Source organism: Gorilla gorilla, chromosome 6, assembly GCF_029281585.2.
Source record: "Gorilla gorilla gorilla isolate KB3781 chromosome 6, NHGRI_mGorGor1-v2.1_pri, whole genome shotgun sequence".
NCBI classification, from domain to species: Eukaryota; Metazoa; Chordata; class Mammalia; order Primates; family Hominidae; genus Gorilla; species Gorilla gorilla.
The window spans coordinates 93,516,777-93,543,879 of NC_073230.2; the positions used below are offsets into that span (position 1 = coordinate 93,516,777).

Sequence of the window (27,103 nt, forward strand, 5' to 3'; positions counted from 1 at the left end):
CTGATTTCTCAATTGACTCCCCCCATTGGAATGAACATAAGCTTGAGGAAGACGTTTTGTCCTGTTCTGTAGCATCTAGAACAGCGCCTGGCACATAGTAGGTACTCAATAAATGTCAACTGCATGAGGAAATGAATGAGCTGTGTGGGGAATGTACTTGAGTGAACTCTAAAGTCAGAGTGGTGTTGAGAGAAAAATGCTTGAAATCCAGATGTTGGAAGGTGACACAGAGTAGTAGCCTGGTGAGAACAGTTAGATCTTAGGGATTCCTACTACAGCCCTCCCTTCCGCACCTTTTTGGCTGTCACCATGATCAAGCTACTGAATCTCTCTGAGACGCAAGGACCGGGATGGCACAAAGTGTGTGCTCACCAAAGCTTGACTGTCCTTTCCCATGGCAATTTACTTCAGCTTGTTTGATTTCCCCTCCCCGACTGGACTAGGCACCTATTCTCTGTCTTCTCTCTTTACAGTTGGAAGGAGCAAAATGGGGCGTTTGGCTGAAAGTGCTGAGCTCCTGCGGTGGGGGCTGACCGCAAGCCCCCACCTGGCGCCTTCTGTGCACCTGGCCGGCCCAGCTAGCTGCGGAACCCGCGGGGAGGGGCGGGGCGGACCAATCGGCGCTGCCCCAGCAGGGCTGCGTCTGCAGGCAGGCAGAGCCTCCTAGCCCGTCGGTGTCTGCGCCCATCGATCCCTTTGTCTATCCCCGACCATGGCGAAGCTGATTGCACTCACCCTCTTGGGGATGGGACTGGCACTCTTCAGGAACCACCAGTCTTCTTACCAGTAAGTTGGGTTGTGGTGAGGGCTGCAGCCTTCGTCCTCCTCACTCCCTGCCAGCTCCACGAGCCCCCAGAAAGTTGGGTCCAGGCTGTTAACAGAACATTTACAAGCAGGTGCTAGATGCACACTCTGCCGGGGTTTCATAAATGTTTGTCCAGCCGTCATGTGTCACTTGAAAACAAACTCTTGCTCATGGCCTGAGGCATGGGATAAGGAGGCAATTGCCAGGGGTGTGAGTGCCCAGGTTGTCAGCATAAACGAATTAATTTTTCATGAAGATTTGTGTGCCCTGGCTACAGATTCACTTCTCAACCTGGAAAGAAACAAACTAACCTGGCTGGGGGTTCTCCTGATATTTTGTGTATTAGAGAAAGGAGCCCCTGTCGCTTCTGCGCCTTGACTGCCTGGCCATGGCAAACCTTCCAGGCTTGAAGATTCTCAAATTGAGGCTACTGAGGGCCACAGCAAAACTGCGTGTGGACCCGAGCAGGTGGAGCTAACGTGTGCTGTGATGGTTCGCTTCAGTGGGGGCAGGCGGGGAAGAGGGAACCCTGGAGCCAGCATCTGATGTCCTGGGGTTTAGCTCTGCCCCATGAGTATGGGATTTTGGGCAAATCACTTTACATCTCTAACCTTAGCTGCTTCAGTAAACTGGAAATAGTAATACACACTGCCTGCGACAGAGTAGCTATTCAATAAATGTTAGTTCCCTGCTTCCCTTTAAAGTATTTAATAAAGGGTTAAGTGCTATACAAGGGGGGGTGGGGATATTTTAAGAATGTATCAAAAGTTTCATAACTTTTAACAGGAGTTCAAAGTCTAGAGATCATCCTAGTCTCTAAGGCTTAGTCAACAATGCCTTATTTACTTTAAAGTAAAACCTAATAAAAATTAAATATAAAAAATTATATGAGCTTATGGACTAATTAGAAGCTTACATTCAGAATGGGTTTTTACTATTTATTGTGGAGGTTTTTCTAATTTTTTTAAGTTACAGAGTGCAGAAAAAAAGTAAGAAGCAGTTGGTATTCTTGGCTTTTAAATCATGTAAAAATTACAGTTTGTGAGTTTTTATTAATCACAGTGCTGGTGGCTGCCAAAGGAGATTATAGGTATAGATAAAAATATATAGATAAAGGATGGGTTGCTGAGCCTCCTGGAGTGGCCCAGACAGAGGAAGGAAGGGAAATTTTACCCACTGTTGGAAACCCCTAAAACCTAGCTACTCAACTGGGTCTGGGGACCAGATGCCTGAGCATCACCTAGGGGCTCCCTGCACAGGCAGAATCTCAAGCCCTACCCCACACTATTGAATCAGAACCAGCGTCATGGAACAGAGAATTAGAGATCATGAATCTGCCCCAGGGAGAGAAGGCAAGAGATGATATCATGAGGCCTGCATCAGGAGCAAGCCAAATCCCCAGGGTAGATGCATCCTTTTTTCTTCAGACTTGGAGTGTATGTGTGTGCGGCTCACAGGAAGCTATATATGTCTGGGCTGGAGGGAACTTAAGGAAGCACACAAGGGATGCCTCAAGAGATTTCTGAGTTTCCCAGGTGGGAGCAGTACAGATAAAAGAACTGAGAGAGTTCCCCTAGACCACGAGTCTCCCACCCACGAGTCTCCCACCTTTGTAGTCGGCTGTATGTGCCGCAAAAGTCCAGGGAATGCCTTGGATGATGGTAGAAACAGCTCCCCTCCCCTACCCCAACTTGGGCTATGGAATGTTGCAGCATCTGTATGGCAACTTCCTTGTCCCTACATTGCTAATTGCAATACGTGAGTCCACTGAGTTTCCCTTCTCAGAAGGAAACCACAAAGCTAACGTTGGGCCTCTCAATGCATTTCTGCCATTCCATGCTTACTGTAGGCAACACACAGTTGTGGGAAGACAGTAGTTGTGGATTCCTGATGACCTAGGTTAGATCTCATTTCTGCAACTTTCAAGTTATTTTACCACTTTATTCCAGAAAAGTTCCAGCCAGTTTCTCCACCCGAAAATTAGGGGATAATAATACATATTACAGCATATATATATATATATACACACACACACACACACACACATACATATTATATTTATATTTATATAAAACATAAATAAAACTAAGTATATATATATATACATATATATATATAAATCAGGCATATAGCAGATGTCCTGTAAATGTTAGCTTTTATAGCTGTCATATGTGATCTCAAAAATCTAGAGTGATACTTGAATATGTATTATAATCATACTTCATTGAAAGTCTGAGATAAGGACAAATAATCCTCCAACCCTCCAGTCTCCCCTATGAATGCAACCAACACCATCTTCTCAGTCCGATGTACTTGCCTAGTATCTCCACAAAACACTTCAGTGGACATCTGCAGAGTACCTTCTCTTTGCAAACGTTGTGTTTCTGCTGGAGGTTATAGGAATGAATAGGTTGCAGTATTCACTCACCAATTTTAAAGTCTACTGGGAGCAAAAGAACAAAAACTGACAGCTGTGAAACTGACAACTATGACAACTATGGTAAGAAAGTTGACAGATGTATATTTGAAGGTTCCTGAGGGTAAACTAAGGAGTTATTAATCCCAATGCAGAAGACTGGAGAAGCTACAAAGCATCATGAGTAGGGGTCTTCCCAGTGGGTAACGGGCTAAAGAGCATTCTAGGTGAAGGGAAAAGTGTGAGCAAATAAAAAGAGGTATGAAAGAAATACAGGGAAGAGTCCTTAGTATCATGACACCTGATTTCAAATCCCAACTCTACCCTCTTAAATAAGCAACCACATGCAATTTACTCAGCCTTTCAGTGCCTCCATTTCCTTACCTACAAAACAGGGTAAATATTCATCTTTTTCTCAAAGGTGGCTAAAAAGATTAAATGAGGAAGTATGTGTGAGAGCCCTTATTGGAGCTTGGCACATAGTAGGCCATGAAAAGCAATTTGAATGAATGAGGCGTGTGTAGTAGCAGAAAATAGACTGATTAGAGTGAATTGGCCCCAAGAAGAGTTTGAGAATGGATACGGATTTCTTAATGCCTAGGCAAAGATCTCTGCTTTCTTCTGCAAGCAGCCAGCATGTATTTTCACCGAATACTTCTGCCTTGGTTTGGATGTTCGTCCTCTCCAAACCTCATATTTGATCTCTAATGTTGGAGGTGGGGCCCAATGGGAGGTGTTTGGGTCATGAAGATGGATCCCTCATGAATAGATTAATGCCCTCCTTGGGAGTGAGTGAATTCTCACTCTATTCATTTCGAGAGAGCTGGTTGATTGAAAAGAGCCTGGTACCTCTCCCCTCTCTTACATTCTCTCTCATCCCATGATCTCTGTGAGTACTGGCTCCTCTTCATCTTCTGCAATGAGTGGAAGCAGCCAGAGCCCCTCACCAGATGCAGATACCCAATCTTGAACTTTCTAACCATCCAGAATCGTAAGCCACATAAACCTTTTTTCTTTATCAGTTGCTTAGCCTCAGATGTTCCTTTAGAGTGACACAAAGCAGACTCAGACAAGTTCACAGCAAAGGCTGTATGGTTTCTGCACAGAGTTCAGAGTCTAGTGAATCAGAGATATATCTCAGACATTGACCCTTATCTCTTAGGCCCAGAACATTTGGACTTAAGCCTTTGACAAGATATTTCCTAATAAATTGAAAATGAGGTAGAAAAAATATGAGTTGGATGATAATAACACAGGTGGGTCAATTTTCAGGTGCGTCTTCCAGCTTTTAAGCAGTGTTCTCTGTAGATTTTGCCTGGTCAGAGAGCTAAATATGAGCTTTGTGTTCATACTTGAATTCCAATCCCTGCTCAGCCACTTTGTAACTCTGTGGCCTTAGAAAGCCACTTAATCTTGGTCAACTATAACTTAGGGAAAATAACACCTCACGGAGGTGTTTGAGGATTAAACGCGGGCATATACGGTACCTGAACTATAGTAGTAATGATTATCCTGTTGAGATATGACATGTTTGGGCCACAAATTGGAACCCAAATCAACAAGTGCTGACTTAATGCCTCCTTGCCCACCCTGGGCTCCCTTTAACTGTGATTATTCTACGTTTTCCAGGCTAGAGATCATCTTCTATGAGATAGAAGCCTGAATTAGAATAGGAGCTGACCAGTTCTGCCTTTCTCCATCTTTTGTGAACCCATATGTTTAGTGACCCTTGTGAGTCAGGCAGCGTGAGTATTCTTCCCATTGGTTTTGAGTCTAAGAAAAGTGAATTTGACTATCCTTGGTGTTTTTCACAAGTCTTGGCCCATTCAGTGATTTTATGTCCTTGAATCTCTCCTTCCATGCCAGTCTTTGTGTTGTCCTCGGTTATGACCATCACCCTTAACATCTTGTACCTGCCCTTTGGTTCCTTGAGGGCATGCTACAAATATTCACTACACTTTCCCTAGACCAGAGTTTTTTCAAATGGTGGGTAACAAAGTCAATTTAGTAAATAATTACCAACATTTTAAAATAAATAAAACAGAATTGAACAGAGAAGTTATGAATGTATGACACAGATTAGGACGAGTATTGTTTTGTGAAGCTTGATTCAGATGTGTATGTGTATGTGTGTGCATGTGCTGGGTGTTTGCACCATATAAAATACTTTTCCTACTGTGAGTCTCTGTCTGAAAAGTTTGTAAGCCACTGCTTTATCACTTCCCCTTTTATTTCCTTATTGTGAATATTTGCAATTATAATGTCAGATTTTCATTTTGAAAATACCTTTCCCTTTCTTAGGTTATGGGACAGATTCCAACTTTCCTTTGAAGCCTGCTTTCTAAGTTCACATCTATCAATTAGGAAACCACAGTCTCCTCACAGTCCAAGCCTTCATCATCTATTCATTCATCTCCGTATTTCTAGTACCTAGACTGGTGGCTCTTTACTCTGGTTATACGTTAGGACAAACTGTGGCACTTTCACAAAGCAGATTACTAAGAGGCACTCCTTGCCTCTTAGGTCAGATTTTCTCAGACAGTGAAAATGATAGCCAGTGGCCTGATGGTAGGAATGTACTCATTTTTTTCTGAATGAATAAATGAAAGATCAATCACCCCCAAATTCCTATCATTTTGTACCACGTCGGTAAGAATTTTATCTAGCGTGTCTGTTCTGCCTGTAGCCCATCCTCCTCCTGTGAGTTCAAGTCATCAGGAGGACAAGTAAATTTCTTAGCCTATCTGAAGCCAAATAAGATTTCTAGGGATATTTGGATAATTGTCACTACTTGCTATGACAATACTGTATCACTAGTTCTCTAAAAAAAAAAAAAAAAGTTTATTGTTTAAATCTCTTGGTTGTGCTAACGTCGTCTGTTTCAAATGCAGCATCAGTAGCTTCGCTCTGCTCAGGCAGCCCTCTCACATCTGTTCATTTTTCCTTTGTCCTTTACTCAGATATTTTCTATGGTGTTTATGCACTCATATCTAATAAGTCGCTCCTGTGTATGTGTGTGAGTGCACCTGTGTGTGTGAAGTGCCTTTTTACATGCAGGCCTTGTGTATGATTTTCTGAAGTTACAAATCCTTTCAACGTAGCTGTATTTTTCAAGCACTACATCACAAAGCAGATGCCCAGTCCAGGCTGCGGAGTCAGATTGGGCAGATGAGTAGGAGGCTGCCCATCTGTCAGCAACTCTAAAACATCAATGGAATAAACTGGAACCATGTTGCCATTTACCCGGACTTTCCACCTAGGAGACCTTACACACTGATGAAATTGCTCCTGTTCCTGCCAAAGTACACAGAGCCCTAGAGAGGATATTATGTATCTCTTATGTGTACCTATCCACCTCTGCTAAATAAAAACTAAATGTTGTACCCAGAGTTCCCCACTTGTCTTGCCCTGGCCTTGCCTGGAAAAATTGCAGGAGAAACTCTGGAGTTGAAACTCAGGCAAAGTACAGTGAAGGAGAAATTTGTGGGCTGCCTACTTTTGCAACTTATTATAATTTCTGAATAGTTTTGTGTGTGTTTTATTTCTTTCTCCCCCACAGAACACGACTTAATGCTCTCCGAGAGGTACAACCCATAGAACTTCCTAACTGTAATTTAGTTAAAGGAATCGGTATGTATGTGAGAGGAAGAAGGGTCTCATTTGAACTTCCGATATTTTTTTGCTGTTTGTGTGATTAATGTGCCTGTTCAATTCTGTCCAAAAATAAAATTTTGAATCAGGAGAGTCAGTGGTAGTTAATGATAAATACCATGTTGTTTGACTTTTGACTTCACCAACATACTGCCAAGGTGTTGGGAGTTTCGGTTGTTTGTTTTTGTTTGATCAATAGAGCAAAAAAAAAAAAAAAAAGAAAAAAGAAAAATAGAATAATGTTTGATTCCATGGTAATCTAACCTGAGGAGATGGCAGAAGAGGGGAGGGAGAGCCAGATAAAGCAGTGAATAAAGGTAACTTTTTTTAAGAAAGGCTCTGACAGGACTTTGCAATTACCACAAGGCTTCTCCTTATGCATCTCTCTTTTGATATTGGACAGGAAAATTTTTTCCAGAAGCTCTCAGCAGATTTCCTCTTATATCTTATTTGTCAGAGCTGGAGGACAGGCTGGTGCCCTAGTTGCAAAGGATGCTGGGAAAGTAATTATCAAGCCTCCAATGTGGGAGGCAGGCCCTGTCAGCAAAGATAAAACGGTAGGAGAATAGCAGCTGGGAGGCAACCAACAAGGAGAGTTCCCGGGCTCAACTCTCCAGCTGGTTCCAACCAACCAGCTTTGTTATTTGAGGACAATTGGTTTGAGATCATGCTTTTTTGTGTGCTTTGGGTGTTTCTTTTTCTTTTTTCTTTTTTTTTTTTTGTTCTTTTAGAATTATTCATCTCAGTTGATTAAGGCTCAGGAGGCTAGATCAGATGACTTAGTACCACTAAATTTCACTAGATATCTTATGGTGCAATTGTTTTCTAGAAAAATATGATATTGATATCAAATATCACTGGGTTTTTGAAAAGCAAACTTTCCACTAAGTGTATAAATACCTATCAAATAGTTCATTTTTCTCTAGATAAATTGAAATGTTAAAAATTTACATGTACTTAAAGTATAACTAACTTGAAGACAGTAATATTTAACTGATGTTTATAATTAGTAGTAAAAATTCATATTCTTGATCACCTAAAATGTATCCCCATTTTAACTCAACTATTTGGAATTTGCTTATATCTTCAATATGGCTTTCCAAGGGTTTAATTGATTTGGAACTATTAAGTATCAACATATATTTGTAATTTACCTTGTATCTTTAGAAAACAAGTTCTTTTCAAATAATCATGGCTTTTGTACGTTTTATGAATTTCCATGAACTTTAAGAGGATTCAGTCTTTGAGGAAAAAGCTCTAGTCCATCAATTTAAAACAAATATACTAAGTGTAAATTTTAATTAAACTTGTTAATGATATTAATATATTTTTAATTTCCATATAATCGCATTCATCAATTTGAATAAATGAAAGAAATGAATTATTTTGAACCTATTAAAGAGGAGTGATGTATAGCCCCAGTTTCAAGTGAGGTGTGATAAAGAAATGGATCCACATCCTGCAATAATATGAAAAAACCTGTACTTTCTGTTCTCTTTTCTGGCAGAAACTGGCTCTGAAGACTTGGAGATACTGCCTAATGGACTGGCTTTCATTAGCTCTGTGAGTGTTTTCTTTCACTTTTCTGTGTTCTAGAACATTTTCTAGGACTGGCAGTTTAAGTCTTTCACTTAGGCTTTCTGTATACCCATGCCCACTTTCAAATAAAATGAACAGTCATGGTTTAAAAGACAAATTGTGTATGCATTTACACTTGTGCTATAATTATGATCATGTGTGTTCTATGCATATTTGTGTTCTTCGGTCTACATTGAACCATATTACGTTAGCTTCTATTGCAGCAATTTTTTTGTGAGTTCAGTGTATTCAAGAATTGTTTTCCTCTCAATTGTCTATTCCCTAAGCACTTAAAATTGCCATATTCAAATATTTGCTAAATTAAATATACATTTAATGTATACTACTTCACAGGTCATTTCAACTTTCACATTTTTAAACAAATTTCAGAATAAGCCCTTTAATTTAAAATTGTTGATAGGTCCCAATTCCCAATTCCCAGGCTTTGAAGACAGAATCCACCATATTTGCTGAAACTGTCCTGCATATAGATTGCTATGGTAGCTGATATAGTGCAAAACAAAAGAAGTCCACCATCTGGCCTAGGGATCATAACATGAGTTGATAGGAAATGATAGACAATCATCCAGCCATTTAAAAACCTTTGCTACCCCTTGTAATTTACTTAGTCCAGTTTTCTCTTACAAAGATGGTAGACTAGTCATCCTGCAAAGCAATGTCTTGCAAACTTTCTTGAGCAACATAAGGTGTATTTCAAGCAAAATCTTATATGGGAACACAATATATAAAACAACAGCTTTATTGTTTTGATTGAAGGCTAAGAAAGGAGTAGTTCCTCTGGCCCACCAAACCTCTGTCTTTGAGATGCTTCCAAGGACCTACCAGGGAACAGTTTAAAAGCCATAAGCAATATTCTCTCTGTATTCCTTGCTTATATCATTGAAGGCTATTATTAATTGCCTTTTTGGTCTGCTCTTCCATTTTTGATCTTTCTCATGGGCTGGAAGCTATAGTGTGGTGCACATATGACTTTGCTGCAGGGGATGAAATGGTTTGTGTGGGGTGGCCTAGTGGAGCATGTGGCTTCCAGAAGACTTCTCCTGGGGACCCATTACAGAAGCTAACTAAGAGGCTTCCTATGTGGCCATCTGGCTAGCCCTGTGGTTTGGAGCAGTCAACATGAACCCATGGGCCATGCAGCGCCTCTATTAGCATTTGAAGTACTGGTATTGTGCTTGATTTTTCTCCTCCATGGTTTATAAGGGATTAAAGTATCCTGGAATAAAGAGCTTCAACCCCAACAGTCCTGGAAAAATACTTCTGATGGACCTGAATGAAGAAGATCCAACAGTGTTGGAATTGGGGATCACTGGAAGTAAATTTGATGTATCTTCATTTAACCCTCATGGGATTAGCACATTCACAGATGAAGGTAACAATATTTACTATTTATTAAAACCAAAACCAAACTTAAAACAAAAACAGAAAAACATGCCAATAAATGAATTATTTTTTCTCATTCAAACAAAGCATAGTCATGAATAATGTTCTTACTCTGGGTTTTAAACTTACCCTCTATGTTAATTGAACTTTATAGTAAAACCACTTAAATACTTGAGAATGCTAAAATATTTAACATTTGTAAAGCATCTAATTTTGTAAAATACTAACATTCACATTATCCCTATAATTACCATAATAATCATATCCAGCCGTGATCATTATAGCTTTTCCATTTTAAACGATTTTCAAGACTCGGGCATTTACAGGAACAGATTTTTCTAACTCAAGGCATCTGTAAGCTATAGGTCCAGTGACAGAAAGTCACCATGGTCAGCTTTCTGCCGGTCCCATCACCTTCAATGCCTCCTGTCCGCTGGTTCCTCTGTTCTGTGTTCAAAATTCTCCTCTGCATGTTGGTCCCTTTCAACATAACTTGGTGTCATCCTTTATGTCTTTACTCCCTTTCTCCCTTTCCATTTGCTGTCACTTCCTTGTCTCTGTATTAATTTTCAGCCCCAGTTGCACAATGGTAGCACCTGAAGAGTTTAAAAAGACTCGATGCCCAGCCCCCAGCTTGACAGATTCCAATTCCGTTAGTCTGAGGGAGGCCTGGATCACAGTACTTGTTAAAAGTTTTTCAGTTGATAAAAATGTCAGGCTAGGGTTAAGAACCACGTTTATACCCATTACCTCCATTTCATCATCAGACGATCCCTCATTCAGTTCCTCTTCTGGACTTTCCCCACTGTGGGTGGCTAAAATTGCTACCTTGAGAATCATCAGTGATGTTCCTACTAACAAATCTCCTCTCTTCCCTTCCTCCCTCTCCTTCCTTCCCTCTTCCCTTCCTTCCTTCCTTCACCTCCTTTTGTTTTTTGTTTTGTTTTGTTTTTGAGATGGAGTCTCGCTCTCTCCCAGGCTGGAGTGCAGTGGTGCAATCTTGGCTCACTGAAAACTTCACCTCCCAGGTTCAAGCAATTCTCCTGCCTCAGCCTCCCAAGTAGCGGGGACCACAGGTGCATGCCGCCATGCCTGGCTGATTTTTCGTATTTTACTAGAGACGGGGGTTTCACCATGTTGCCCAAGCTGGTCTCGAACTCCTGAGCTCAGGCAATCCTCCCATCTCGGCCTCCCAAAGTGCTGGGATTACAGTTGTGAGCCACCGCGCCCAGCCTCCTTCACCTGCTTTTATGCTGTTTACCATTTTCTCATTCACAAAACTTGCTCTTCCCTGATACTGCAGTGCACCTAGCTGTTCCAGTTCTCATCCTACTACAGGTTTTCTCCCCAATTCATTGTTTTGTCACTCATTGCTACTTCCCTGAGCACTACCCCAGAGGTTTGATCTTTTATTTCCTCTATATTTTCTCTATTTTAGAACTTTCAAACCAGTGTCACACTGCCTGCTTTCTAGGAGGACATCCCCAAATAGGGGTATTATTATTCTTCTTCTTTTCATTAGCCATTCACTTTTAATGCCGCAGGTGCTTGCTGGACACTTCTATTTGGATTCCTTTCCTATAGACACTTTAAACTCAAAATGTTGAAAGTGATTTTCCATCCTTTTATCTTTCCTTCTCTTCCCCATGTAAGACACACACACACACACACACACACACACACACACACACACACACACATACATATACATATACATATATATCCCTTTCAATGGACTTTCCACTCATCCACCCATTCATCACCATTATGTTTTATTTTAAAAATATTTTTAAGTACAAAGAAATATAGTGTTTGATGTGTGGATACTTTTTAAAATAAAAATGAGGTAATATTACACAACCCCTTCTATAAATTGCTTCTGCATTAAACACTACATCATGGACTCCTTTATATATAGCACATTTGCAGTTGCTTTGCCAAGGCAGTTCGGGATTCAGTTGTGTGGGAGCACCGTAATATAGCTCATCTGCTAACAAATATTTAGGTTGTTCCCACCTTTATACTCATTGCAAACAATGCCAAAATAAACTTTCTCGCACATGTATTTTCTGAGACTATATCCTTAGCATACATTTCTAGAAGTAGAATCCACTGCACAAAATGTGAATTCAGGTTTTAATCCTCACTTGAATTTGATTTCCAACACCCTCCTTCCTCAGCTGTATTCAGGGCCTTTGGATTCTTCCTGTCAAATGCCTCTCATGACCTTTCCTGCCTTTTATTGCCAGTGGCATCCTCTTGGTCCAGTCCTTTCTCTCCACATTGCTGGATTACTGCTGTAGCCTCAGCTCATGTTACTCCTTGGTTCAAATCCCCCAGTGAGCAAAGCTTGGATCTTCATCTTAAGCCCTAACAAGACTGATTCTGGCTCCCTGTGGTTTCAGCCCTCTCACTCTCCCACTCTCTCTTGCCTTCACTCTGCTCCCAGCACAACCTCACAATTAAGTGAATATGTCCAGGAAGTTCTGCCCCGGGGCCTTTGCACACTCCCAGCACAACCTCACTATTAAGTGAATATGTCCAGGAAGTTCTGCCCCGGGGCCTTTGCACACTTTCTCCCCTCAACCTGGAATGCTCTTTCCCTAGATATCCACATTATTCATTCTCTTATTTCACTTAGGTTTTTGCTCTAACATCCCCTCATCAGAGAGAACATGCCTGACTCCCATGAAGATAATAGTTCGTTACTCTCTCGTTTATCCTGTTGTATTTTTCCTTTGTAGCATTTAACGCCAACTAAAATAAATTAAACACTTGTTTGCTGAATGGGGTAATGAAAAGCATCTTAGCAGCTTTCTCTGTTCAAATCTTCTCAATTCAACCTGCCAAATTTTGCATCTTAACATGGTGAAACCCCATCTCTACTAAAAACACAAAAATTAGCCAGGCATGGTGGTGGGCACCTGTAATCCCAGCTACTTGGGAGGCTGAGGTAGGAGAATCGCTTGAACCTGGGAGGCGGAGGTTGCAGTGAGCCGAGATGGCGCCATTGCACTCCAGCCTGGGCAACAGGACTGAAACTCCGTCTCAAAAACAAAACAAAACAAAACAAAACAAAAACGCCAATTTGATCATGTCAGAGGTTTCAAAAGACCTACTCTTTCTTAAGGCAAAGACCACAATCTAACTTCTTTTACTTGCCAACTCTGATCACACATTCTTGACCACTTAGACTGGTCACCTTTGTGTTCTTAAAGTCCCACTTATCCAAGGAAGCTGCTTCTGTTTGTTTGCTACTATTTCTCAGATGTTCTTCTATGGAATGTATCATCTCACACTGTGTAAATTATACCTGATCACACCTTCTCATATTGGGAGTTCCCATGGTTTTTATCCCTTTCATCACAACTGTGCATCTCGTGGAGACCATTTGAACTGGAAAACTTAAAGGGTTCTTTGGAGTTTTAGTGTCAGTGATACTCATTCTTGAGAATTTTTTTTTGTCCTGTGGAGTTTTGAGTTTTCAGAGACTGTCACTTGTTCTTCCTTGAGCCACTTTTGTTTGGAACAGGAGCAATCACAAATGCTTCTCTCTACAAACAGATGAAAATATTCCATCTGCCTGACATCCTAACTACTAGCTGGAGATGGGTTGAAATTGGTTTTTGGAGAGAGGGCTGACAGTGAGAGCTTAGTTAATGTTTCATTTTTGTTTTTAATCTCCTCTCAGATAATGCCATGTACCTCCTGGTGGTGAACCATCCAGATGCCAAGTCCACAGTGGAGTTGTTTAAATTTCAAGAAGAAGAAAAATCGCTTTTGCATCTAAAAACCATCAGACATAAACTTCTGCCTAAGTACTGAGATATATCACATTTCTATTTTCCTTTAGCTGTAGCGGATAGTTAATCCACTTTTAGTTTTTCCTTTTGGCCAGAGTACGTATGGCTGTTCAACTCTCATTTCTAATGATCACAAACTCCTCCACATGCTCTCCTGAAGAACCTTCTGAGGACTCAAGCCCCTCAGAGATGACCCATTCTTTTCCTCTCTTGTTTCTCGAGCTGATTGGATGCTGGCTCCTGGCCTCAGGATCTCCATTCAAGTTATTACCAGGAAAAAAATCCTCTTCTTCAGAACCAGACTTAGTATTTCAAACCCAAACAGGATTCATAGATAAATTTGACATCATGAGCTTATTTATTTATATTAAAAAGTAGACTCTTAGATGTTTCCATGAATTAGAAACACAGACCCAAGAGGAGACCCTGAATCAAGTGCATCTAAGACCTCCTTATACTGCCTCCGCTGCTGTTTGATTGCACAAAATTTATGCAATAGCAGATCTGTGGTAACACTCAATTCCCCCCTAGGCACCTTGTTCACGTAACATATGGTGAAATAAAACACTCAAGAATCTCCAATCTCAGTCAACTTCCTCACATGCCCTGTGAAGGTTTGGCTTGTAAGGCCAGTGATGGATTTAGGAGAACAATCCGACACTATCTTCTGAAACATTTACCTCCAACTGATTACGATTTTCTAGAATCCCAACCTATTTTTATATAATTTATGTACAGCATTTGACTACCTCCATATTTGTAAATCTAGATTTGTACTCTTTGCAGGTACCTAGCTAAGGGCCTGGTATGTAGTGTGCACTCTGTGTTACCAGGACCCCTTCCTCTTCTTTCTTATCTGGTGGTTTGAGGATGAGGAAAATGAGATTGGAGAGAAATTGAGTTACTGGATGAAGGCCAATCAACTCACTAGTGGCCAAGTAGGAACCCCAGCTCAGGTCATCTTCTGCCCCACCAAGATGAGTAAAAGTTCAGAGAACAGCTTTTGGTGGAAGAGTTTATTCATGCATTTATTTAACAAATATATTTTGGAGAGAGAATAAGGTCACGGAGTGGAGAATGTGAAGAACACCAAGATTTAAAGTAGAGAACAGTATGTAGAATGGAGAAGCTGGGCAAATGATAACACTAATAAATGAGCTTTCTCTGTAAGTCAGGTGCTACACTAACTAATTCAGATTATTTTATTGATGTTTTACAAATACCTTCTGAATTAGGTGTTATTATTATATCCATTTTGGATTTTTAAAAAGTTGAGGCCTGGCCTAATTGTTAAGTTTCCCCAGATGACATCATCAGTAAATGGTGCAGCTGTGATTCTAATCCTGGTAACATGAGTTCAGAGCTGGTGCTTTAAACCTCTACAAAATAGTGAAAAAAATTATGTGTTTTAACATTTAATCTTGGAAATCTCAGATTGGTCTACGTTACCGGATTGGAGTATTTTTTTCTTGAGCCAGTTGCAAAAATATTGGTCTTAGGCAGCATTGGAGACTGAAAATAACCACAGTGCCGTAATTAACTAGAGTTCTGCTCTCTCAACCCAAGGATTAGCTGTGTGTATTTTCTTCTTTGTATTTTATGGTTGTTTATAACATTAATATTCCAATAACTAAATCTATTATAATTTAAACCTGTTAATATTCATATATCACAACTGTTATTATTGGTCATTTACTGTATGCCAGGCATGGTGTGAAGGCCTTTGCATTCATTATTTCATTTTATTCTTACTCTAGCCTTTCAAGGTATACAGAGAAACAGAGGTTCAGAATAGTGGCTCAAAATTTAGTGACAATGCTGTGGCCCCACATTATGAGGATAGCAAGCAGTGTCAGGATGCAAATGAAGTCCATCAGATTTCAAAGCTATTACTCTATTACCCTTTAAAAATTTGTTATTTATTTACTTATTTTACTACACCTGGGGGTAGTAAATTTTCAGCAATAAAAAGCTATTGCTCTAAACCATTCCACTCTGCCCCTTTCTGTGAAAAACAGACAAATGATAGTCCAGCATACTAATTTAAGAAATTTACTTTTAAAAAAGAGAGAGTAAAATCAGATTGTAGATTTATGTCTGGAGCCCACCCAGACTAATCCTAAATTCTGAGACCTTTTTTTTTTTTCATGTTGTAATAGTGGCTAGCATTGATTGAGGGTTTATTGAATGTCATGCTCCCTGCAAAGCACACAACAGGCATTGTCTCATTGTAATTCCCACTGCAACTCCACAAATTAAGATCCTGACCCTTAGTCTTCTACTAATGAGCTGTATGATTTTGAGAATATCATTTAACCTCTCTTTACAGATGAGAAAACTGAGGCTCTGCATGCCCGTCTAACTTGCCTGAGAGCTCAGAGCTGCGTCAGAGCTGATGCGCTGGCCATGACGCCTCTGCAATAGAGCAGAGATAATTTTCTCCCAGATCATGCCCTGGGGAACTTCCATCACCTCAATCAGCAAAGAATGACTCACTTATGTGTTCCCTATTGTACCTATTAAAGCAGAAAAATAGACTCATATATCTTATATTTTCAGTAACAGAGAATCCTAATCAGAAAGGAAAAAAAAAAGCCATAGCATTCTATTTCTGAGCATTCTTGTTCATGGACATTTCATTCAGTTTAGAATCACGAAATCTTAAGGCTGGAAGATCAACCAGTCTATCATCCTGCTTTCACAGATAAGAAAACTGAGGTCCTGACATGTGAGAAGATTGATTTTTCTTAGATCACACGGCTAATAGTAGCAGAGCTTAAACTAAAATGCAAGTATCCAGGCTGCTGGTTCAGCATTTTTTCAATTTCTTATGGGAGTTAGTTCTATGTGAGCCCAGATATGTGAGCACATTTTTGCCCTGACAATGATTTCTGGCCTAATTTAATTTCTACTGAATTTAGTGTATTTACACACAGACACACACAGATACACACACACACACACATGACGTAACACTATTTTAAGATACATATAATAGGATTTTTATGTTACAGTGCTATAATCACCTCCTCAGATTTCTTAGACCAATGATTGTCTTTAAGGATTGTATCGGCAGGACTAATTTCATATTAATTGTGTTCCATTGTAGCTAGCACGAAGGCTCCATCCCATATCTTGATTTTAGGAATAGACAGTGAGGAATGCCAGTTAATAATCCTGTAATGTTCAATACCTTCACCTTATATATTGTGTGTGTATGTTTTAATTGCAGTTTGAATGATATTGTTGCTGTGGGACCTGAGCACTTTTATGGCACAAATGATCACTATTTTCTTGACCCCTACTTACGATCCTGGGAGATGTATTTGGATTTAGCGTGGTCGTATGTTGTCTACTATAGTCCAAGTGAAGTTCGAGTGGTGGCAGAAGGATTTGATTTTGCTAATGGAATCAACATTTCACCTGATGGCAAGTATGTGAACTCTGTGAAATGTAGTGGATTTACTCAGATTCTCAGGAGATATCTTGGAATATATTCTTTTTTTAAGTAATATGATACATTTTAACATGTTACCCTAGTGAGATAAAATTAGGAAAAATGTAAAATGTCTTAATTTTTCAGGGGGTGAAATTTATCAAATCAAAAATTTCATTGTGAAGGCATACTGGTTTTATTTCCTTTTTGGAAAGAAAGTACATTTTAAGAGGGGGAACTGTGATGAAGATTTGATATGTCTGAATAGCTTTGTTTTGAGTAAAGATGTGAGTGTATAATGAGTTGAATAGTATGCAGGTATAGATACGTCAGTAGTGCAGGTTTATGACAAGATGAGGAATTTGTACCAAAATGTAAATCAAGGCAATACTTCCTTCATCAAGAAAGTATTACTGTGAAAAACAAGTCAGTTTAACTAAGCAGTGTGCTTAGTGATGTATTTGATTTATAATGTTATCTCATGGTGAGCTACAACAAACAATTTGCAAACCAACATTGGTCTGGAGACTGCATTTTGGGTAGCATTGGTATATACATGAAATATCTATATCCATCCATATATATGCCCTTTCTCATCTTGTGTCATCATCAAGGATTTTAGAGTCAGTAACATATGCTTAGAGAAAGCAACAGGGGCCAGGTGTGGTGGTTCATGCCTGTAATCCTAGCACTGCGGGAGGCCAAGGTGGGTGGATCACCTGAGGTCATAGACCAGCCTGGCCATCATGGCGAAACCCCATCTCTACTAAAAATACAAAAATTAGCCAGGCGTGGTGGCGCACTCCTGTAATCCCAGCTACCAGGGAGGCCAGGCAGGAGAATTGCTTGAACCTGGGAGGTGGAGGTTGCAGTGAGCTGAGATTGCACCACTGCACTCCAGCGTGGGTGACAGAGCAAGACTCTGTTTTAAAAAAAAAAAAAAATAAAGAAAGAAAGAAAAGAAAAAGCAAGCAAGCAAGCGAGAGCAACAGGGACAGGGACAGCGTTTAATTATTCATATCATAGACCAGTTTTCAAAAAATAGAAGATAATTGAGCAGTAATTTCTCTTTTTTTTTTTTGTTGGGGGGATGCACAGTGCTTAGACTAACCCCAGATCTTTGTGGGGTATGACTAAAGCCACAGGGTCAGGACCACACTCAGGGCAGAAGAGGAGGAAGACTTCTCTCAATCCAAGCCAAGCAGCTTTTCTTCTCTCATATTTTCTCTGGATTAAAACAAGGGGCTGTTGTCCAAGGGCTTTCCTGCAACTTTCCCGAGAAAGAACTCACTAGCCCCTGAAATGCAGAACCTGGGGCTTGACACTAAATTGTCAAACCAAAAGAGAAACACTGTAATGCATTTTACTCCCAGATACTAAAAGTTAGTGTTAGGGCTAAGTTCCTTCCATAGTGATAAGGACAACTATGTCCCCTCCTTCAGAAACAACTTTTCAGAGATTAAACCCCTCTGTCACTGTAAACTCACTGAGTTCTTTCAGAATTTAGTGTGTTTGAGATGGGTTCCATTTTCCATTCGTTAAGCAAAGTTCTTCCCTATGAATAGTTATTACAACTTCATCTTAATCTCTCAAGTTGTGTTACTTCCAGTACTTTGATATAGCTCTTTCTTCTTTGAAGGTATATCTACATAGCTGAGTTGCTGGCTCATAAGATTCATGTGTATGAAAAGCATGCTAATTGGACTTTAACTCCATTGAAGGTAAGATGTATTAACACTGTAAGTCTGCAGAGTGATAATTAGATTCTAATTGATTTGTGAAATTAAATGTGAAGAAAAAAGGACTGCTTAATTGGAGTGGGTGAGAACCAATTTTTCACTCCTTTATTAAGAGTCATTAGCTTGGTTATGTGTTTGTTGTTCATTTTTACTCAACTGCAGAGTGGCAAACAGCAAACCCCACCTCTCACCCATGAACCTTGCATTCTTTCTGCTCTAGCAAATTTTAAGCTTGGCATTGTGTTCCCAGATCCTCCTTCCATCCCTCCCTTCCTGCCTTTCTTCTGATCTCCCTCTCCTCTACCTTCCTTCCCTCTCCTCCCTTTTCTTTCTCTTTTTTCCTCTACGTTGATGGAACAGCCAAGAAATAGTCTCAAATTGTACTTTATGCAGGGCTGCTCTCCACAATGTTTATGAAGTCCACGCGCTCACGATGGCTGCTAGGTGACCTGGCTGCCCCTCACCTCTCTGCCTTTAGCTCCAACCATTGTGTCCTTGCCCCACGTCTCCTGCCACTGTCTCAGAACGGGGCACTATTCCCTCTGCTAGGAGGAGAAACCTTCCTCCGGATCTCCATGACCCCCTGCTTCATCTCCTTTCATTTTTACTAAAACGTCACCTCGGCCTTCAAAACCTGGAACTGCTCCCTCCTGCTACGTATTTTCCCTCGCCTTTCCTGCTTTATTTTTCCATTCAGCACGTATTGCTAACATACTATATATTTTATTCATCCCCTTTATTACCTGATTCCCCAACTAGGGTGTAAGCTCCACAAGGACAGGCTGTTTTTCTATATGCTTCTGGTACAATTCGCATTGCCTAGTTGGCACTTAACAAATACTTGTTAAATTACTGCGGTGGGGCTGGGCATGCTTCAGGGATTCACCTCCTGCCCCCACCAATTCTGGTCATCTGAAGGTTGGAGTCAAAAGGGGTGAAAACACAAAGGAGAGGAAAAAGAGACCAAGAGCAAACTAGAGCCCTAAGAAAGCAGCCCTCTACCTCCGAAAAACAGCAAGACGTTGCTTTCCTGCCATAAACGCCCACTGCAGGAAGCACTGTCAGCGCCAATTGTATGACTGTTCCTGTCAGCACATCTGAGAGACTGTCATGAGGGGCCTCACTCAGAGAAAATTACCTTAAAGCAACATCAAATGTAACATCGTGTTTGACATTAAAAATCACTGGCAGGGCTAGTTTGGTATTAGCTCAAGTAAAATGGAATTTCACACGCTCATACTGGCTAAGGGAATAAAAAACAAGCTGCGGTTTTAACAACAGGTATTTCTGTAAAACAAAAGTTAAAGAATTTTATGAGAATAGAACCCAATGTAACAGACATTCACCACAGAATGTCAAGGCTCTGCTCTCACCAGGGCGAGACTGAGGGCAAGGCCAGTTTCAGCAACAGACCAGGCCTGTCTCCCATCATGAAAACCCCAAAAAGGTTATCCATCAATTGTCACATTATTCTTTCTTTTGAAAGACCGTATTAATTAATATCAGTTAATTAATGCCCGAGAGTGCCAAGTAATTTGATAAACTAGCTGAGGCTATTCTTAAATTTGTGATGAGGTGTGGATGGGTTTATGTCCAATTGGATATTATTCAGCCTTAAAAAGGAATGAAGTTCTTGGCCGGGTGCGGTGGCTCACACCTGTAATCCCAGCACTTTGGGAGGCTGAGGTGGGTGGATCACGAGGTCAAGAGTTCAAGACCAGCCTGGCCAACATGGTGAAACCCCGTCTCTACTAAAGGTACAAAAAATTAGCCAGACATGGTGGCACATGCCTATAATCCCAGCTACCTGGGAGACTGAGGCAGGAGAATCACTTGAACCTGGGAGGCGGAGGTTGCAGTGAGCTGAGATCACACCATTGTACTCCAGCCTGGGCAACAAGAGCAAAACACCATCTAAAAAAAAAAAAAAAAAAAAAAAGGAATGAAGTTCTGATACCTGCTACAACATGGATAAGCCTTGAAAAACATGATGCTAAATGACATAAGCCAGCTGCTACAAAAGGATAAATATTGTACAATTTACTAATAGGAAGTACCTAGAACAGGCAAATTCATGGAGACAGAAAATAGAATAGAATGGTGATTACTAGGAACTTGGGGGAGAGAAGAATAGGGAGCTATTGTTTAATGGGTACAGGATTTCTATTTGGGGCTGATTAAAAGTTCTGGAGAGGGATGGTGATGATGATTGCACAACATTGTGAATATACTTAATGCCACTGAGTTTTAGACTTAAAAATGGTTAAAATGTCAAATTTTATATATATTTTACCACGATAGAAATAATTCTGTCCTCTCTCCAAAAAAAGATTCCAGGACTTAGTCAATGAATTAGTCACACTTCAATGAACCTCAATGCGCAAAAACCTGGAATATTTGTTAACAGAGAATACTCTGTTTTTCCCAAAGAGAATAATTTATTATGTTTTCTTGACCAAGGAATGAGAATTTTTCGAGTTGCCTTTGTGGGAGTGTGAGATGTCATACGCAGGGGTCTTGCATGAGTTAGCATGGAGAGGAATTATTTATTTGCAAGGCAAAGAGTTCATTGCTGGACTCAGAACAGGCTCCCTGCTAGACTGTCAGCACTTCCATGGCATGAGCTGTGTCTGCTGGGTACCTGGTGCTCTCCAGGTGCTGCGTTCCTTGCAGAGCTCATGTAGGAGCTCAGTAATTGTGTCTTGAATGAATGGGACCCCAGGTTTCTGTGTCCTTCTCCAACTCCCACTCTCATCTCAGGTTTCATCTGCCATGGAATTCACCAATTGGCTGTACTGCTTCCAAAGATAAGAGCAAAGCCCTGAAACAAACATTTTCCTCATTTAAAGACATTATGGTATCAGAGTGGTGTGCTGACACTGGGATGGACAGGGGTTTAGGGATGGAGAAAGCATGGAGCCGCCTGTCTTGCCTGTCTCTGGGGTAAGAAAGACTGATGGCTCTGCATGGTGGCGAGATTGAGGCTCTGCCATGATGCTTGAGCCCTCTAATCCCTCCTTGGGCATGTGAGGAACAGCTCTCATTTTGAGTAGGAGGCACAGGGAAACGTTGGTTTTCTGCAGCTGTCTGCTCATGCCCTGGCTTTTGCAATGAGTCATGACCAGTTATTTACAGGTTCTCTGGGCACTGAGGTATGCTGGCCTCTGAGGTACATGGTAGATATTATTTCTCCAACTGAGAATTAGAGGTAAACAAATAGATGGCATTTCTCCCCAGTAGAAGGCAGCCAAGATGATGAATGGTGGAATTAAGAATCATTGATATTATTTATGATCCTTGTACAAAGCCTCGACAGCAATCTGTGCAGTCATCAAATGCTTGCAACTTATATTTAGAGAATAAACAGCAGAAGAACAGGGAGTTGAATAACATCAGGAAACTAAAGAGCAAACTTTTCCTCACCTACAAGGCAAAAATGAGACCCCGGGTGATCATTTCTTCTCTGGCTGCACAGCCTATGATTAGCCATTAAAGAGTCCACATTTCATTGATATTCTTCTGAGAAAGAATCTACATTTCCTGGTTGTTTTCTGAATGCTTATAAAAATATCATTAGCACATGCCATTTTAGAAGGAGCTATTTTATGATGCACCGAAAACTTCTTTTTTTTTCAGTTTTAGGTTCATGCACAGATGTTGGTACAAATGATTTTGTCTAACTTTTAACAGTCTTTCTTGGCTTTCTGTACCCTCACCCTACCCAATTCTGCCCTGGAAACTGACAAAATACTAGCATAGATGAAAGGTCAGAGGAATTTTGTGAGTCTTATTGAAATGGGGCAGAATTGTATCCTTGGAAGCAGCAGCGTGGTGACCAAGGACAAGAGGCAACTTTTCTCTGATATATTTTGCTCCATCACAATTGTGTTTTACTTTATGTCTTGTTCTTTTCTTGTTTTTAATCTTTTAAGTCCCTTGACTTTAATACCCTCGTGGATAACATATCTGTGGATCCTGAGACAGGAGACCTTTGGGTCGGATGCCATCCCAATGGCATGAAAATCTTCTTCTATGACTCAGAGAATCCTCCTGCATCAGAGGTAAGTTTTAAAAATGAACCAGATAAGTGACTTTATTCCCAGCTACTGTTTTTTCAGTTGACAACATAATTCTCAATTCTTGGTTTTTTTTTTTTTTTTGTGACAGAGTATCGCTCTGTTGCCCAGGCTGGAGTGCAATGGCGCAATCTTGGCTCACTGCAAGCTCCGCCTCCTGGGTTCACACCATTCTCTTGCCTCAGCCTCCCAAGTAGTTGGGACCACAGGCGCATGCCACCATGCCCGGCTAATTTTTTGTATTTTTTTTTTTTTTTTTTTTTTTAGTAGAGACAGGGTTTCATCCTGTTGGCCAGGATGGTCTCGATCTGCTGACCTTGTGATCCACCCGCCTTGGCCTCCCAAAGTGCTGGGATTACAGGCGTGAGCCACCGTGCCCGGCCAATTCTCAATTCTATGTGCAAATAAAAGGGGGGACATGGATAGATGATCCAAATGATCAGAAATGAAGGCTTTTGGAGGTGCTTTAGTCAGAGTCTAGGCAAGAAACACATGGCACACTTAAATTGGATAATTTGAGGGGAGTTTAATCAAAGGACTATACACAAAATGTGTGGACACAGTGTAGGGTAATCAACAGAGTTATAATGCAGTACCCCAGGGCTAGCAAGGGAGGGAGGAAATGAATACCAGAAGCCAGAACAGGTAGACGGTGGTGGGTGGAGAGGGTTGCCTGACAGGAACTTGGCCTCTGGTTAAGGGATCCTCAAAGAACATAATGATGCCATACTGCTATGGTTTAATCATTCATTACCTGCCTTCCTATTCAACTCCCCCTTCCTGTGTGGCGGTATACGCACAGGTCCATGCAATGGACCAGTCCTGGAGCACATTGGCCAGCCTCTCTAGATCTTCCTGCAGGTGGCAAGATAAATAGCTGGAATTATTCTGGCTTAGAAGATCTCATCTTCCACCTTAGTCACAGTACTCAAAGGTCCCATTTTTTGTCCACGGTCTTTATTCAGTGAACTATTTTGGGTACAAGTAAGAATTTGCAACCTACTTCAATATAGGTATTTGCACATTTACTGAGTTTTCAGTATCTACTGAGGATACTTCTTATTTACATCATATATATGATATCATTTTGACATATTTGTCTACTGCTGTGTATTGTTAAAGGTCAGTTTTATGAGTCCATTTCACCTGCCCAACAGGAAAAAAAAAAGTGTTAAAGCCCACATCTCTTGGGTTAAAAAAAAAAGAAACAAATGTGTATTTCCATTTACATTATGGCTCTCTTACCTTTTATCTCTAGGTTTGCAGGACAATTGTGATCATGTTTAATGGCAACCCTTTGTGCCTTTTGCTAGTTTTTAGCTATTAGGGTTGCTGAATGGTATGCTTAATAGAATTGAAGAAATGTATGCTGTGGAGTGTTCAATGCTCAGAACTGAGCAGAATGTTAGATTCTAATTTGTTCTTGCTTGTTAGCTCATTTAGTAATCTTGGGTCATTTGCTATAGCATGGACTTGGTTTGTTGTTCTGGAAAAAATACTTCATTTCTAATGATTGATCTGCAAAGGAATAGCAAAAAGTAGTAACAATTCCTTATCCAATGCACTGCCCCTAGAAGAGTGATTTAGTTTTATTAACAAGAAGCTTAGCTAAGCCAAGGTGTACCATCAACTATTTCCCTGAAACTACTACATGTTAATGCTATGGCAATTTCCTAAGACATCTGTCTTTGGTGCCAGCTGTTTTTAAGAGGTCATTTTGAATGTTCCCACAGACCCTTTTATATCCACGCAGTGGCCTTCACAGTCTGCCACATTTGTGATGTAGATATCCTTTCTTCAAGTCATTATATATTATCATAAAGGCTTAATAATAGAAAGTTAGAGCTGAAGGGAAATTTAGAGATAATCTAGTCCCACCCATTTCATTCTACAGATGAGAAACAAATGTGAGTGGAAGATCCAAGACATGACCCAGGTCTCCCACCTCAGTGTAGTGCTTGTCATACTAAGTTGTATCACACGCTATTGCTCTTTTTTACAGCCAGAATGATCAAATATTGGCTATTTCATATGGTTGGCTTAACATGATACTACACTGTTATTATTGATACAATCACATTTCTCCTCAATTAAGTGAAGGAAACTGAACTTACAAAATCTTATACATTTAGAGACAGGAGGTTAAGTTCAGAACATATGAGTATGGTACAGAGATATGGTTTTTTGAGGGCCACATTTTTTTTCTTGCCTGCATTTTAAAAACCAGGAATTAAGTGTAAACATCCAGTTCCCTGGCTTACCTGAAAATACATGAAAACGGACCTTAATTACTGCATGGCAACAGTTTGGCTATTGCTGAGTGTATTAGTCAAGGTTCCCTAGAGGGACAGAACTAATAGGATAGATATATATATATATATATGTAAAGGTGGTTTATTAAGTATTAACTTACCTGATCACAAGATCCCACAGTAGGCTGTCTGCAAGCCTGAGGAGCAAGGAGAGCCAGTCTGAGTCTCAAAACTGAAGAATTTGGAGTCTGATGTTTGAGGGCAAGAAGCATCAGCACGGGAGAAAGATGTAGGCTGGGAGGGTAGGCCAGTCTCTCCTCTTCATGTTTTTCTGCCTGCTTTATATTCGCTGGCAGCTGATTAGATTGTGCCCACCCAGATTAAGGGTGGGTCTGCCTTTCGCAGCCCACTGACTCAAATGTTAATCTCCTTTGGCAACACGCTCACAGACACACCCAGGATCAATACTTTGCATCCTTCAATCCAATCAAGTTGACTCTCAGTATTAACCATCATACTGAGTAACAGCTTCCTCCCTCCACATTTACTGAAATCCCCACTTCTCCCTAATGTCCCACATCCAGGATGCGCTGCTCATTTGCATTTCCTGCCTCATCCCTGTAGGTCTAGATACTCTCCACCTCTGCTAAAGATCACTTGAGATCAGTACCCACCTGTTCCCAAATGAAGGAACAGGTGTGTTAAGTGTAATTTTGGAACAAAATAGGATTTATCTCATTGTATAAGATTATATGGCTTCTTATGGAGGATGACCCTATTATGCATAAGGTTGTTTTAAGTGACTTAACAAAAATATTAACCCAATGTTATTTCTTCCACAGGTGCTTCAAATCCAGAACATTCTAACAGAAGAACCTAAAGTGACACAGGTTTATGCAGAAAATGGCACAGTGTTGCAAGGCAGTACAGTTGCCTCTGTGTACAAAGGGAAACTGCTGATTGGCACAGTGTTTCACAAAGCTCTTTACTGTGAGCTCTAACATACCGATTTGCACCCATGCCATAGAAACTGAGGCCATTATTTCAACCGCTTGCCATATTCCAAGGACCCAGTGTTCTTAGCTGAACAATGAATGTTGACCCTAAATGTGGACATCATGAAGCATCAAAGCACTGTTTAACTGGGAGTGATATGATGTGTAGGGCTTTTTTTTTGAGAATACACTATCAAATCAGTCTTGGAATACTTGAAAACCTCATTTACCATAAAAATCCTTCTCACTAAAATGGATAAATCAGTTATGTCAATTGTCAGATATTAAATAACAGTGTGTGACCCCAAAAGTACTTACCCTAAAACATGTGTTGCCTGAAAGCACATGTGTGTATCGCTGCCTTGCCATGTCTTGTTCAGAAGACACAGGGGAGCAGGGTTAGCTCACGTGTCTTTAGAACTCCAGTACTCACCCAGGGACTCCAGTTCACAGGCCAGAAAACATATGCATTATGAAGTTCCCCTCTACTCCACGCACATAGTAAGTCTGACTATGGCAGTCAGACTTACTCCCATTTTCCCTTCGATATATGACTTTCTCAGTAAATATTAACCTGAATTATTCCAACTCCCCTTGTACTCTTGCTTTTTCAATTCTCCTGTTGCAATGACACATAGGAAAATCTTAAAATTCTTGGGAGTGTTGTCACACCTGAAAATTATGAGTATGATCTTGGCACAAATTGTACATTTGAGTGTCTTTGACTCGGTTAAAGGAAGTTTGTTCACTTCGATGATTGGATACAGAATGAATCCCATAATTGACGTGGGCAAAGCTAAAAGTGTCCCCAAAGACTACACTGTTGTTGAGGTGGTGGTAGTGCTGGTGGGTTTTTGTTTAATATTTAAACTTGTTGTGGAGGCTGAAAAGAAAAAAAAATAATAGAAAGGTAAACAAACAAATAGAAAAGATCAACAACCCCTTTGG

At 40.5% G+C, this 27,103-nt stretch overlaps 1 protein-coding gene across 1 annotated transcript; it reads left to right on the top strand.

Moving 5' to 3' along the window:
* The first annotated feature begins 652 nt into the window (after positions 1-652).
* PON1 (paraoxonase 1) lies at positions 653-26,743 on the top strand. Its single transcript, XM_004045777.4, has 9 exons — positions 653-786; positions 6,781-6,851; positions 8,380-8,435; positions 9,675-9,843; positions 13,546-13,672; positions 16,890-17,090; positions 18,733-18,814; positions 22,765-22,893; positions 26,003-26,743. The coding sequence occupies exons 1-9, from the start codon at positions 713-715 to the stop codon at positions 26,159-26,161; spliced, it is 1,068 nt and encodes a 355-aa protein (XP_004045825.2). The 5' UTR covers positions 653-712; the 3' UTR covers positions 26,162-26,743.
* The last annotated feature ends 360 nt before the right edge of the window (positions 26,744-27,103 follow it).